This window comes from Hermetia illucens, chromosome 3 (genome assembly GCF_905115235.1).
Source record: "Hermetia illucens chromosome 3, iHerIll2.2.curated.20191125, whole genome shotgun sequence".
NCBI classification, from domain to species: domain Eukaryota; kingdom Metazoa; phylum Arthropoda; class Insecta; order Diptera; family Stratiomyidae; genus Hermetia; species Hermetia illucens.
Genome location: NC_051851.1, coordinates 21,445,890 through 21,460,194, shown reverse-complemented (window position 1 = coordinate 21,460,194; position 14,305 = coordinate 21,445,890). Strand labels below are relative to the sequence as shown.

Here is a 14,305-nt window from a genome sequence, read left to right as displayed (position 1 = left end):
GTGCCAACTATCTCTTGCGGATATTGAGGGACTATCTGAGGAACCGCTCGGGGGCAGCACAGGGACCCATCCTAGAGAGGAACCTCTGGAACGCTACCTATGATTTCCCACTTAAACTCGACATGCCAAAAGATTCGAGCCTGGTCGGTGATGCAGATAATGTCACACACTGTCGAACAGGCGCAAAGCAGACTCGGCATATGGATGCGACTGGAAAGCGGATAGATGACTACTCATAGTTTCAACCTTGCACTGGAAAAAATCGAAGTAATCATCCTGAGTAAAAAGAGAATTCCGACCCTGCGAATCCCTGAGAATCCTGACCCTCAATAATTGAGTCAAAACCAACGGTAAAGTACCTCGGGCTGACTCTTGACTAAAAGATGAGCTTTTTTGAGGAAATCAAAGCAGCCGCGTGTTGCCCATTACGTTCGGGTCCTTCTCCTTGCTAAAAAGATAGTGCTCGACCGGTGAAGGAGCCGGATAGGAGGGGGTTCCTTAAACTGACAGTTCCCTTTCTCCTCTCCCCTCCCGTTGGTGAAAGGAATTCCCTGATTTGAAGGCTCCGCAAGGCGGAAAAGTTCGAAGACTAGCACGAAGTAATGTGACAAACGGTTCGAGGCTAACTCTCTGACGATTGGGAGGTGTTTAGTTGGTAATCCGACGACGTACCGAACCGGGACTCCAACACTCTGTGCGTAACCTACCCTACCCAAAACAAAAAAAAAAGGTGGTGAAAACACGGCAGTTAGCGTAGTTGTGCGCAAAGTCGTGGATGAGTGGTATGGGATAGCGGTCTGGAATGCTCAGACCATTCCGACCTCTGTGATCGCCACATGGTCTCCATTCGCGTTGGAACCAAATGGGGAGCAACTTACTCTCACGTTTTTTAGTCCACAGATCCCTCGTTTGGGGCATGGCACCCAACCATTTAAAAAATAGGGACTAACGGTTTCGCCTCTGCCCTGGACGAAACGCAATATTGATACCCCTGCACCAATGGAAGTTTAATGAGGTCGAAGAGGGCGTCTGACTCGACAAACTTTCAAAGGGGCGAACGATTATGGTGATGTACTTTGGCGCGCTGACAGGACTAATATTGCTATGACCATCGTGTGACGTCCTTGTCCTTGTCTGAGCGTTATTGCGCTGCGTATATGAGAGGGCGATGGTCGTGTAGACGTGAAAGGGTGGCCTTCGATGGTAAAAGTGTTTAATTACAGCGTAAACGGCGAGTAGCTCGCGGTCGTAGGCACTATATCGCCTCTCGGTGTCTGATAACTTCCAGGAAAAGAAACCTAATGGTTTCCAGGTGCCAGGAGGAAACTCATGTTCAAGTGCCACACCGATGGCCGTGTTGGATGCGTCTGCCTTCAAAGCCAACGGAGCATCTGATAACAGGAAAGAGGTCGTGGCGGCTGTAGCGAGAACTGTTTTGCTTCTATGGAATGCTGTCTCCGCCACCATTGTTCACATTAAACTGAGTCCTTTTAGCAGGTCATTTAGTGGAGTCATAATTTCCGCCGCCTTGGGAATCCAGTGACGGTAGAAACTGAACATGCCGAGGAAACGCGAAGCTCGGAGGCTATCTCAGGCTTCGGGAAACTCTCGACAGCCTGTATCTTGTGGGCCCGGGATTTGACTCCCTCTTCGGAAACGGTGTAGCCGAGGTATTCCACCTGGTTCTTCCCGAGAGCGCATATGTCGGGGTTTAGGCGAAGCCTCGCTATACGTAGTATCTTGAAGAGTTGACACAGATACTGGAGGTGCTGCTCGTGGTTGTCCGAGGCTTATCCCTTTTGGCGATTGGGATATGGTAGAATGCATTACGCAGATCCACGACAGAGAAAACTTTGCCTCTGATCTCCTGAAGGAGGTCCTCGACGATTGGTAGTGGGTACTGGTCCGAGGCAGTACAGGTGTTCAGGCGTCTGTAGTCCCTTGTAACTCGCCATGAATCGTCTGCTTTCGGGACGAGGTAGAGGGGGCTGCCCCACTGGCTTGATGAGGGATGCCCTGCTCCTGCAGAAGTCTAAATTGTTCCTTGAACTTGAACTCATACATCAGTGTCGAGTATCGGAGGCCCAATTTGCCAGACGGTATGCTGGCCTTAGACACGATGGAAACACTATGGATAATCGTCGGGGCTATTAAATTGTACTTCGATGTGATGCCAGTTAGCGAGTCAGCCAGCTTTTTTCCTTTGACGTCTATCAGCAGACCGTGATGCAGTAGGAAATCCGCGCCAATAATGGCTGAATGGACATCTGCGCCAGGGGCAGATTCGGCGTAATCCCAAGATGAGCGTCAGAATGCGAGTGCCGAAGGTGTGAATTAGTAAGGCTTTGGCTGCACGGAACGTAAGAGGCTGTTTCCGGTTGACCAAAGATTCAGAGAGTACCGATATGACGGCGCCCGAATCAATGAGGAATTTGATGCGTGTTTTACTGTCGAAAATTTCCGCTGGTAGCGCGGTGCCAACCTCTGCCTGAGACAGAGGTGGTTCTTTTAGTTTTCCTGAGCGGAATATGGGGAGGCGCAGGGTTTGTTGCACATCTTTGCATGAAGTCGAAACTTGCGTGGATACCAACACCAACCCGTATTGGCGGGTGGTGTGTTGGAACGGGTCCGTTGGCGGCTGTTTGCCCTGCGTCGGGAGCGCCCGCCATACGATGATTTGTCGTCTGGAAATGCGGCACGTGTGTTGCATCCGGTTCAGACTCCATATTTGTATACGTGGCATATTTGACCAATATGTCCAACCTCTTGCACTAACTTGATTTTCTTAGAAATAATAGTTGAATGATGAGTAATTTCAGCACCCCACAAAATAACTGATTTAGTTTTTAACCTCATTTAACTTATTCTGCTATTCCGCATCCGGCACCGAAGTACCACCTATTATTTCAAATGAACATTAGCAAAGACACCATTCGTTTGCTAAATACGTTTTGGAACAAAACCAGTGCCACCTACTGATCAAAATATCGACAGATCAAATTTCACCTACCAAGCACCCAAACCACGGTTGAAGTTTCACAAATGTGGAATGGTTTGTGAATGCGATTTAGATCAAACTCAAATCCACATCACAGGTACCAACCAAGAAGATTGTGCTATAAAGAAGCCAAGGTTCAACTTGACGAAATTCAGCGAGCACGTTTCCAGGGGAAGAAGCATCGCAATATTCGAAATTCTTCTAGATTTTCAACTGCGCTTCAAAATATCCAACCCAAATGAAATTTCATAATAAAATCGTGTTGATTTCTGGAACTTTCCATCATTTCATCTTTTCAATGTTTTGCGCAAAACAAACATTTGTAACTACCAAACATTCTGCGCAATATTCCCATCAAACTAAATAACGCCATACCCGGGCATTAGTACAAATGGACGACGAGTAAACAAAGCGTCACTATGACACTTTGAATTGTTTTCATACATTTCCTGAACGAAATCGCTTCAGAATTCACAAGTAAATACCTCAGCGCAAAGACCAGAAAATTCTTTCGACGAACCTAGCGACTATTGTGATATACGTAATATTTGTGATGCAATTTTTCGTCAATTAAAAGTTAAGAGTTAACCTCACTCGTGGTTGGTGTTGTGCCTAAAGAAAGTACGCGCGTACCCCCGGCCGCACAATGAAGGAAAAAAGACCGGAGGAAATAAACAATTGGCTTCTGAAAGCCGCCCTCGATTGCGTCAAGGACGAGACCTCGCTCGATATTGACTTGTCAGCATGTGCTCCCATACCGTCAGCCCCGAACGACAATACCCTGTCAGACGTTTGGAATACAAACCAGGAGGGCCTGGAGAAGGAGCCAGCGCTACAAATACCTGAGGGCCAGGAGCTGATTGGTTTGGCACAGGACGACGACAGCAACGCCTGCAGCCTGATGGCCGGGGTGGTGAAAGCAAGGCCAGTCGCTGAAGTTACCTGCCAAGAAACAAGCTCCCCGCGTAGAATCCCAAAACTGGAGGCTGTGTCCCATACCCAAGGGAGTCCGGGGTCGATGACTGCTATTCGTGATGCCAGCAGCTCGTACACCCTTCCGCATACGATGATAAAGGCAGAACCAGGCGCAGGGCTGCCCTGCCAAGGACCCGTCTCTCTAGCGACCACCTGTTCAAAGGAGACTTTCAAGTGTAAGAACTGCGAGGAGGAGTTCGACTCCAAGGAGTCCTTGAAAGCGCACGGAAAGGTTCATAGGAACAGTAAGAGGAATGAGGTGTACACATGCCCCGTTTGTGATAAACAGTAAGTAAACGAATAGACTTGATTCTCCCCTTCTAGAGTCCTAATCACCTCTCACATGTTCAGGTTGAAAGTCAGTAGCATGTGGTTACACCGCAAAATTCATAACGAAAGTGAACGATTTAGCTGTGATATTTGTGGCCAAAAATTTGTCCAGAAAATTAACTTAATTCACCACACCAAGGCGCATCTTGGCGAGAAACCATTCGAATGCTCTCAGTGTCAGATGTCGTAAGTACCCACCTCCCCTGCCTTACTCCCTGCAATTTACCAATGAAGGTAGTTTCTAATAAGGAAAATCCTTGCAGCTTCCCCGAGCGATCACATCTTATCAAGCATCAACGCTACCACACATCCACCCGCCAATACAAATGCGAGAAGTGCGGAAAAATGTATAAAACCGAGCGTTGCCTCAAAGTGCACAATCTCGTGCACTTGGAGAAGCGTCCCTTCGTGTGCAGCGAATGCAATAAAAGTTTCATTAGCAGCTCAAAGCTCAAGCAACACTCAAACATTCACACTGGCGAGCGGCCCTACAAGTGTAAATATTGCGCGCGTGACTTCACCAACTTTCCCAATTGGCTGAAACATACAAGACGACGTCACAAAGTTGACCACAAAACGGGCGAACTACTGCAAAACGTGCCCAGCTACGTGTCGAAGAAATCGAATAAGAAAGAGAAGAAGCTGAAAGTGAACGAAACTACGGAGGCTGTGGAGCTGCCAGCGAAAACGAAGACTGAATCGACCTTTACGGATATTTACGCGATGTCATTGAATAGTGCAGAGGAATTGATAATGGAACAGGCGTTGGAAATGGAAGAGTCTGGTTACCTTATGTCGCCACCTTCAGATGCCACTCTAGGTAAGGCGGAAGTGCTTAATTTAAATCAAGAGGTGACTAACGAACTTTTTTTCTCTCTCTTTATAAGGATCGCCACCTCTTCTTTCACAATTCGAATATATGTCACCCGCGCCACAAGAATCAACACCAGGTAAGAGATCACCTAACTTATTATTGTTGCCAGTGCCCACTGCGTGGGCCATAACTACGCCTAATTTTTGCCGACGAAGTTGACTCCCTTTCCTAATGTTCATCAAAGGGTGCTATCTTTCTTTCGAAATTCTATTGAATCCGAGGTTCCCAGTGTTGTATTGAAGAAGCTTTGGAATAATATCCGCGATCGCTTGCTGTGTCCTCAAAAAAAAGCAGCATGGAAAGAACAATGTTGCCGGACGAGCCGAAGCAAACCCTTGCTTGTCAGCGGTCTTGTCCGTAGATTCCAATCAGCACCACCTCTTGAAGCCAAAATCTTACCCTCAAGTAAGCCTTCAGGAAAAAACTCAATACGGAAAAACCATAACCTTCGGGGACCCTTGCCGCTACCAGCAACTCGAAACGGCAACGGTCTCTCATCTACCCAAATAGCAGAAAATAAAGCTCGGCTGGCACGAGGTTTCTCTTAACTTCGAGGTAAATATCGTAATGGCGCTGGGATTCTGAAACAACTTGGTCTCCAGAACAACCTTATCACCGCCATCCCTCAGGGATCGTCATCCTTTACGTGTCGCTTACGAGGTGCCCGAGCAAGTAGTTCTGACCCCCTAGCTGGCATAATACCTGCGTCCTAGGTAGTAGCCTCGAGAAAGTTTCTCGATGAAGAGCGAACTGGTAATGACCGATACACGCCGGGACACACTGGGAGTCACTGGAGCCGTCGATGGGGTGATGTGAGCCTAGCTCTGCCAAGGTGGTAGTTGTGGCGTGTATCAAGAGCCATCCCCTTTGGGACCCTGGTTGGGTAATGTGCATTGAACCTGTATTAGTAGACCGCGTTGCCCTAAGCGCTGATCCGTCTGTGAGTTCCGGGATCAGCTAATCGTAGGTTACGCTTCAAGGAACTGGAGTAGGGGCTTTGTCTCCGAAGGTATATCCGCTCCTGACTATTGCGGCTCGCTCCCTTGCACACGATGCGCTAGTAAACAACTTAAATGGAGAACAAAAACGAATCAAACGAGGAGATAATGGAAGCGGAGAGTGAGCTGGCTGCGTTTATTCGCAGTACGAAAATGCGCCGCTCGCCCCAGCACTCGGCGAAGGACGCACCAAGGGCTGAAATACCCGACGAGACATCGCGCAGACGGAAAGAAGGATTCGCAAAGTGATGCAGCACCTACAACGGAGACAGGAACCCAGACCATACCACGCAGTGTTATAATTGTGGAAAGAGCCACAGTGGAAACTGCCGATACTAACCAAATGGTTTCGAATATAAGCCAAGTGGGAGAGCTGTCAACTACTCTGGCGCAAGCTGAAGAGGAAAGGCTTATTAAGAAATGCGCGGCAGTGGTGAAGCGCATGCGATCTGTGACGTTCCTCCAGAAAAACGTCAGCAAAGGGATGAAAAACGAGCTAATGAAACTATGCGACTAATGAGGACGTTGTGCACACTGCGCCGAAGTGCAACCGCTCATGAGTTGCTAGCGCAGCTGCTGAATTAGTATTCATCAGTGAGTAATACCAAAACATGGACCCAGTTTCATGGCATATCAGGTACCGCTGCCATCTGGGTTCGGGACGGCACCCTCCCCTCCTTAGGGTTCTTACCCAAGGCCGAGGGGACGGCTTTGTCTGGATTCGGAGTTCAGGGATAACGTTTTTTGGTGTCTATCTTACGCCGAATGAAACGATGCCGGACTTTCGACGCAGGCTTGATGCCTTGAAAGACGCTATCTAAGGCACAGATGGGCGAATCCTAGTCGGGGGTGACTTCAATGCTGGGACACTTAATGGGGCATGCCTGACACAGAATCCTGAAGGAAATGAATTCTGGAAATGGCGACGAGAACAGGACTGGTAGTTTTAAACACCGTATCCACCGCAACGTTCCGGCGCTCGGGCTGCGAGGGAAGCATTTCAGACGTAACATTCGCGTCGGAATCACGGGTGGCGAGTTCTGAAAGACTTCTCGACAAGCGACCATCAATACATTGCCTTCGAAGTGGTGGACATAAATTCTCGGTGTGCGCCACCCCGGCACTCTTTCTGTGCATGGCACGTCGCGAAAGTGAACACCGGGAGGTTTGCCGAAACTCTTCGAACAGGTGGGGCCGCGCTGGAGGGTACCCCTGGGAGCGATGGCGCAGCAGCCGACATGGTCGTAAATTCAGTTATGAACCTGATAACGACGAACAGGAGGGCATCAAGCCGTGGCAAACCTTCTATGTATTGGTGGAAAGTGGAAATCGCAGAGCTCCGGAAGGAGTGTCACAGGCTCCGCCGCTTAACACAACGTCTAAGCGACAGGGAGAAGGCATGTACCATAGTGACAGAAGTAAAAATCAGCCAAAAGGAGACTCTGCAGCGCAATAAACAAGAGCAAAGCTCGCTGCTGGCAGGATTTGGTCGGCGAGGTGAATGGGGACCCGTGTGGACTCGGTTACAAATTGGTAATTGGGGCTCTGCGGAAATCCTGTTCACTTAAGGCCGAGCAGATGGACCGCATTGTAAGGACACTATGGGATGATAATATCGGCCCGGAGAGCGCAGAGGACCGTCCACTTTTCTCTATAAAAGAGTTGGAACAGGCAGTCCTCTCTATGAAAAACAAGAAAGCGCCAGGATTCGATGGTATTCCAGCAGAGGTATACAAATTGGTCTTCCAACACCGGCCATGATCTACTGCTCGGCCCATTCCACGCTTGCCTAAAAGAGGGCACTTTCCCTGCTCATTGGAAGGTGGCGAGGCTTGCGCTGATCCACAAAGGGTAAGACGACCCCAAGTTGCCGTCTTCATTCCGCCCACTGTTGGAAAAGTGCTCGCAAAACTCATCAGAAGTAGATTCGCTGAAGCGATACGCGGAGATTTATCTCCCCGGCAGTTTGGTTTTAAGGTAAGAGGGAAAATATTTTAGGTACACTAGACAATACTTTCTACGAGCCGAACTATCTCTTACGGATATTGAGGAACTACCTGAGGAGCCGCTCCCTGTTCTGTGAAACGCTAGAGGGTCAGAGGAGAATGGAGGTCACTTTGGGGGTAGCACAGGAATTCATCCTAGGACCGTTCCTCTGGAACGCTACCTATGATAGTTTACTTTAACTCAACATGCCAGAAGAGTCGCGCCTGGTCGGCTATGCAGCTGACGTCGCGGCGCTTGTTGTTGGACGCACTGTCGAACAGGCGCAAAGCAGACTCGGCATATTGATGCGACGAGTAAGCGGATGGATGACTACTCATGGTTTCAACCTTGCACTGGAAAAAAACCGAAGTAGTCACCCTGGCTAAAAAGAGAATTCCGACCCTGCCTTCTATATCGTTCGGCGAGTCGATAATCGAGTCAAAACCAGCGGTAAAGTACCTCGGGCTGACTCTTGATTCAAAGATGAGCTTTTTTGATCAAATCAAAATAGCAGCGAACAAAGCTGCAGCTGGAGTTTCGGCGTTAAGTAGGCTAATGGCAAACATTGGGAGGCCTACATTTAGCAGGCGACGTCTCTTGATGAGTTCAACGCAGTCTGTCTTGCTCTACGGCGCAGAGGTATGGGCTGACGGTCTTGGCAAGGAGATATATCGTAAACGTCTCGTACAAGTACAGAGACGGGGAGCTTTGCGGTTTACGTCTGCGTACCGCACTGTCTCTGAACCGACCGTGATGGTGATCATGGGAGTTATCCCCGTTGCCCTTCTTGCTTGGGAGCGTCAGGCCATATACAAGCGCAAGGGAGGTGGTTGCTCGCGAAGAACGGCAACACACTCTAGACGAGTGGCAGCTCTCTTCGCAAAATGAAATTAGGGGCAGATGGACTGCGCGGCTCATCGGCAACTTAGGTGGGTGGCTGAATCGGAAACATGGTGAGGCTGACCATTTCCTTATCGAATTTTTAAGTGGGCATGGAGGTTTTCAGTCTTACCTGCACAAGATTGGAAAGGCGCGATCTTCGGATTGTCTGTTTTGCAATGGAGTTGTGGACGACGCCCATCACACTTAATTTCCTTGATTTGAAGGCTCCACAAGGCGGGAGAGTTCGGGGACTACCCCAAAGTAATATGACAAACGGTTCCAGGCTAGCTCTTTGACAATGAGGAGGTGTTTAGTTGGTAGTCCGACGAGATACCGAACTGGGAGTCCAACACTGTGTGTGCAAATGCATTTACAATTTGGATTAATATTATTGTCTATTTATATTTTCAGAACTACCTCTATCATCATTGACTTCGAATTGCCAATACTATCTACCCTCACTCTCCCCACTTCATACGAATATATCAACAATATCAAGTCCAGACGATGCAGGTCAGCAGAATTACACAAGAACACTTCCGTCCGTTGAAACGTTGTTCGCTTCCAGTTTTCAGAAAGCATCACTTCCGCATCATTGAAACTAAGGAATTGTTAGCTGGACTGGCTCTACGATTGGTCTCATCACAGTGAAAAATCCAGATACCTACAATCTGCAACTATGTTGATAATTGAAATCAACCAAATCGAAATTTATTATGATTTTTTTTTTCGCTTTAAGATAAAATTTTATTGATTTCCGATCAATCAAAAATAAGTAGATTAAGTTTCTGAAAAGCAGAAAAAGGAGATTTAGTTATCGACAGTGTTAGTACGAAGGAGAATAATTATTTGTGATGTAAGTTAGAAATTTATTTTAAGATTTTATTACATATATATTTCTACACTCGAATTTTAGAGAGTTTTTATCCCCAACACAAAAATAAGATGGCAATTTGACAAGATAAATCTAAATGAATATTTTTACATTAACCAACAGTTGAAGATGATGTTCTTCAAGAGATATCTTGGTTTTTAAGGTTTTGTGTAAAACAAATCCTTATTTACTGTTGTATAGGATTTTAATGAGTTTGTGATCGAATTTTTCCAAAATTAAATTAAATGTTTTATGTCATATTTGTGAACAGGAAGATTGAAGGCGTGATTGCAAATGTGATACGAATTTATATTGTGAATAAACATAGATACATGTATGTATAGAAGAATCAAAGTGTTATTTGAAACAATTTGTGATGGTTTTGCGTTAATCTTAATTTCCTAAAATCAGTAATTAAAGACTGGAAATTTCGTATTTTTGTATGTTGTAAGCTACAAGAAAGAGAAACGAAAATAAAATATTAAAAAGCGAAATCTTCTTTATATTTGAGGAAAGCATGCAATAGTTCCACTATAATTACTGGTAATAGTGGTCAAAAATAAAGAGACCAACATTTAGAACCGAAGACAGCGGCAAAGCGGTCAACACCGCAGTAAATTTTCAATTTGAGGGTCTGGATGCAGTCGCGAGTCTTTCAAATCACCATCCGGTGTACGAAGCCACCGTCATCATACTAGTCCAACATTTTCGACAACCGACAGGGAGGACATTTTAAATTTGAGACGTTTGTTGATACGTCAATCACAAAGAACACCAGTTATGGAGTCCCACTTCAATAGGTGTTCTACCTTCCTCAAGAAGAATTCACTGAGCCACAGTGTTGAATCCCAGCTCTTCGCTTTCCATAGCTCGGCGTCAGGTCCTGTTGCTTTCCCCGATTTCATTCGTTTTATTGCTTCCTCGACTCCAGTGGCACTAACAGTTGAAATGCCTCCAAGTGTCGACAATGATTGTGGAAGATGGACAAATTCTTCAGTTGAAATCTACTCGAAATATTCTCACCATCCATCTCGTCATTCTTGTCATTAACGTAACAGAAATATTCGATATCCTGTGTACGATCGTGCCGGCTTTTGACAAGTCGATACAGATCTCTCTCCCCATCCCGAGTGTCCAATTTATCGTATAAATCTTTGTAAAGGGCCGTTCGGATGACGACTTTGGGAATTATTTTTTGTTTTAACTTAGCATCTTCTGTCGATTATTTAAAGTATCACCACGGTAATGCGCTCGTGGTTCATGTATCCGATGTGCCGCCACATTACTCCGCCTCCAGCTGAAACCGTGCGGATTCGGAGTCGGCCGCAGCTACGAAACCACGTCTCTAAGCAAACGCATCATGCCGGAGTCATTTAACTCTGCTCTGGTGTCTAGCACAGGGTCCGCGAGGGGGCGCAGATTCTCTCCGTACACGATCTCCGCAGGGCTGACCGTGAACTCTTATCGGTGGGCCATGCGAAAGCCGAGAAAGACGAAAGACAAGAACCGCGCCCGGCGGGTCGTCGCGTCCTTTAACGTCCAGTAGTCCTGTGCCGTTTGAAGCCAAGGAGCTTGCCTGACTCTGAGAAAAGAGTGTCCATTCCCTGGTCCGTGACGATTATGGCTGGTACACCAAAGCGCACATAATTGTGTCGTAATGTCAGTCAGAGGTATTGCTTCAGGTCACCATTTCCAGTTACTAACTGGTTCGTCGCCCTGATGTCTGGGTGTGTAAGATCGTGTATTGCGTTAAATATTTTCCTACGAAAATCGGTCGAAATGAATGGTCTGAGGTCTGTCAGAGTAAATAGAAGTTTGAGCCGAAAATAGGAAACTCCTTGAACTGGAGCTCTGCGTCGTCTTTCTGTGCCTCGGCGATTGCCGTATAATAGACCGTGGCGGGGATTGTGACCTCCGAAATTCGAGACAAAGGGTTTGCAACAACATTGTCTTTTCCAGACACGTGTTGGATATCAGATGTGAACTGGCTGATAAAACTCAAGTGCGGAAGCTGCTGAGGGGACACTTGGTTGAGCTGTTGTTTAAGCGCGAAAGGGTGAAACAGAAGTATTTTATGGTGAGGTACGCGGCGAGTAGCTCACGATAGTAGCCGCTGTAGTTACGTTGAGCTGGGTTGAGTCGCTTCGAAAAGAAGCTCAACGGTTGCCTGGTTCGATTCACCCGTTGGTAAAAAGCGGCGCCTATCGCTGTGTCTGAAGCCGTCGAGAGAGGCGCATTCACCACGGCGATGTGCTCGGTTCATGCCTCCAATGCGCATTCTCGCAAATTTTCCAATTGGCTAATTTTTCATTGTCATTCATTGACCTTTATTTCAACATCGTCATTCCAAAGACAGGTATCTCGGTTGATGAACCGTCCACCTAGCTTGGTGACTCCGAGGCCGTTTTGTAGATCGTGTCTTTAATTTGGTTTTACAATTCTACCACATTGGTAATGGTTGTTAATCGCGTAAGTAAGTTCTCTGTTTCTTTCTTCTCACGAAATCGCCACCATTTAATGCGCGGCGGGCCAGTGCGCTTCTCACGCTGTTTTATCTGTGGCTTGATTCGTAAGACGGTGATCGGCGGCGGATACTGAGGTGCGATTGTTCCATAGGGAACGGCTTTGGAGTCAGTGACGGTGATAAAATGTCGGTGTCTTATGAGAATGATACGTCGATCACAAAATACGCCAGTTGTGGAATACCACTTAATACAAGTTGCGCTAAAGCGTGGCATTACCATATAGAACAAATTTTTAGTTTTTCTTATGAAGGAAGCTACCAAGGTAAACACACCGGAAGGAACGGACTCGAATCTTGACTTCAATCAATACCATTGGATAGGGGGAAAGAACAAATCAAAACTGTTTAGCTGTTTATAGCTCCTAATAGAGCGAGTACGAATTTCACCCGACGGTTATTGACATGAAAATGTTGCATTAGATTAACCGCTCCATGACCTGTGTAATACCGAATCCACCATCGTGATGTTGGGAGTGGGGTGCATTAGATAGTACGGTCATCTTATCCACGCTTTTAGCAACTCGTTGACTATCGACCAAAAGAGTACCTCACAACAGCAATGGATTGATATGTTAATTAATGAAATAAAAAATCTCGACTCCACCCGAACCAAGCTGACAACCGAGAGAAACAATGAATTCAATCTGAGTGAAATTATGCGGTGTTTCCAACGATTAATTAATTGAAATAATAAAACTTGTTTTTTCTTTTTCGTTGGTGTGGATATTTATTCTTGCAAATACCGATATTTCGGGAATCACTTGTTCCCTTCATCAGTGCTAACAAGTTTTTCTGGAAAAACTGACCGCTTACCACTTAATGAATGTCAGAACATATATGGGGGCGAAAATATACTCGGATCACTATCTCGTTGGCATGTCCCCTCTGACAATGAGGTGAGAGTTAACACTGAAACCATCCACAACAAAACCCTCCGTAACATCTATATGGAGGAAATGGATACCACAATAACCGCAGCTAACAGATGACTTGGAGATGAAGCATCAACAAATTATTTTCACAACCACCTGAAAACGTTATCACTGATACGGCCAAAAACATATTTGGCCCTAGTCGCAAGAAAAATCTAAACAGCTGGTTCGACGATGAATGTAAGCTAGCCACGGAACGGTCGAATGCTGAATACCTAGTAATGTTGCATTCTAAAAGAACGCGGACAGGCGCGAAGACTTATCACGAACTCCGACGAGCGGAAAAACGACTTCACAGACAGAAAAAAGAAGCCTGGGAGAACCAACAGATCTGTGAACTCGAAAAGTGCATGAAGCAACCGCATCAGGCACGGAAGTTTTATCAACAAGTCAGCAGGATGGAGCCTTATACACCTCGATGCTCATCCTGCCGAGACAAAGAAGGAAATTTGATTTCCGACGGAATGGGCATATTGGAGCGATGGGTTGAGTATTTTGATGAACTGCTCGACAACCAAAATACCAACGATTTGGAAATCCCGCTGCAACCACCAAGCATGGAAAAAACAATCCATGCAATCCATCGGCTTAAAAAATATACATCGACAGGTGCCGAATTGGTTAAATATGGAGGCGACCAACTACGCTAAGCGGCTCATCAACTTAAACTCAAAGTGTGGGATAGCGAACCAACGGCTGACGACTGGCAACGAGACATTATCTGTCCCATACATAAAAACAGTGATATCACGCAATGCAGCAATTATAGAAGTATCACGTTGCTGAGCACCATCTATAAGATATTCTCCGCTGTCTGGCTAGGCCGGATAGCCCCATACACCCGGAACATCATTGGCCCATACTAAAGAGGCTTCACTCCAGGCAAATCAACAACAGATCAGATTTTCTCTGTGCGGCAAGCGATAGAAAAA

At 46.5% G+C, this 14,305-nt stretch overlaps 1 protein-coding gene across 2 annotated transcripts; it reads left to right on the top strand.

Annotated features, from left to right (window-relative positions):
- The first annotated feature begins 3,252 nt into the window (after positions 1-3,252).
- On the top strand, positions 3,253-10,411 carry LOC119652751 (serendipity locus protein H-1-like). Of its 2 annotated transcripts, XR_005249594.1 has the most exons (6): positions 3,253-4,261; positions 4,325-4,489; positions 4,567-5,123; positions 5,191-5,253; positions 9,455-9,899; positions 9,960-10,411. XR_005249594.1 is itself a non-coding variant. In XM_038057051.1 (5 exons), the coding sequence occupies exons 1-5, from the start codon at positions 3,645-3,647 to the stop codon at positions 9,640-9,642; spliced, it is 1,590 nt and encodes a 529-aa protein (XP_037912979.1). In that variant the 5' UTR covers positions 3,253-3,644; the 3' UTR covers positions 9,643-10,411. The 2 variants fall into 2 exon arrangements, 1 of the variants encoding a protein (XP_037912979.1); XM_038057051.1 differs by having other exon boundaries at positions 9,455-10,411.
- Positions 10,412-14,305: the final 3,894 nt, after the last annotated feature.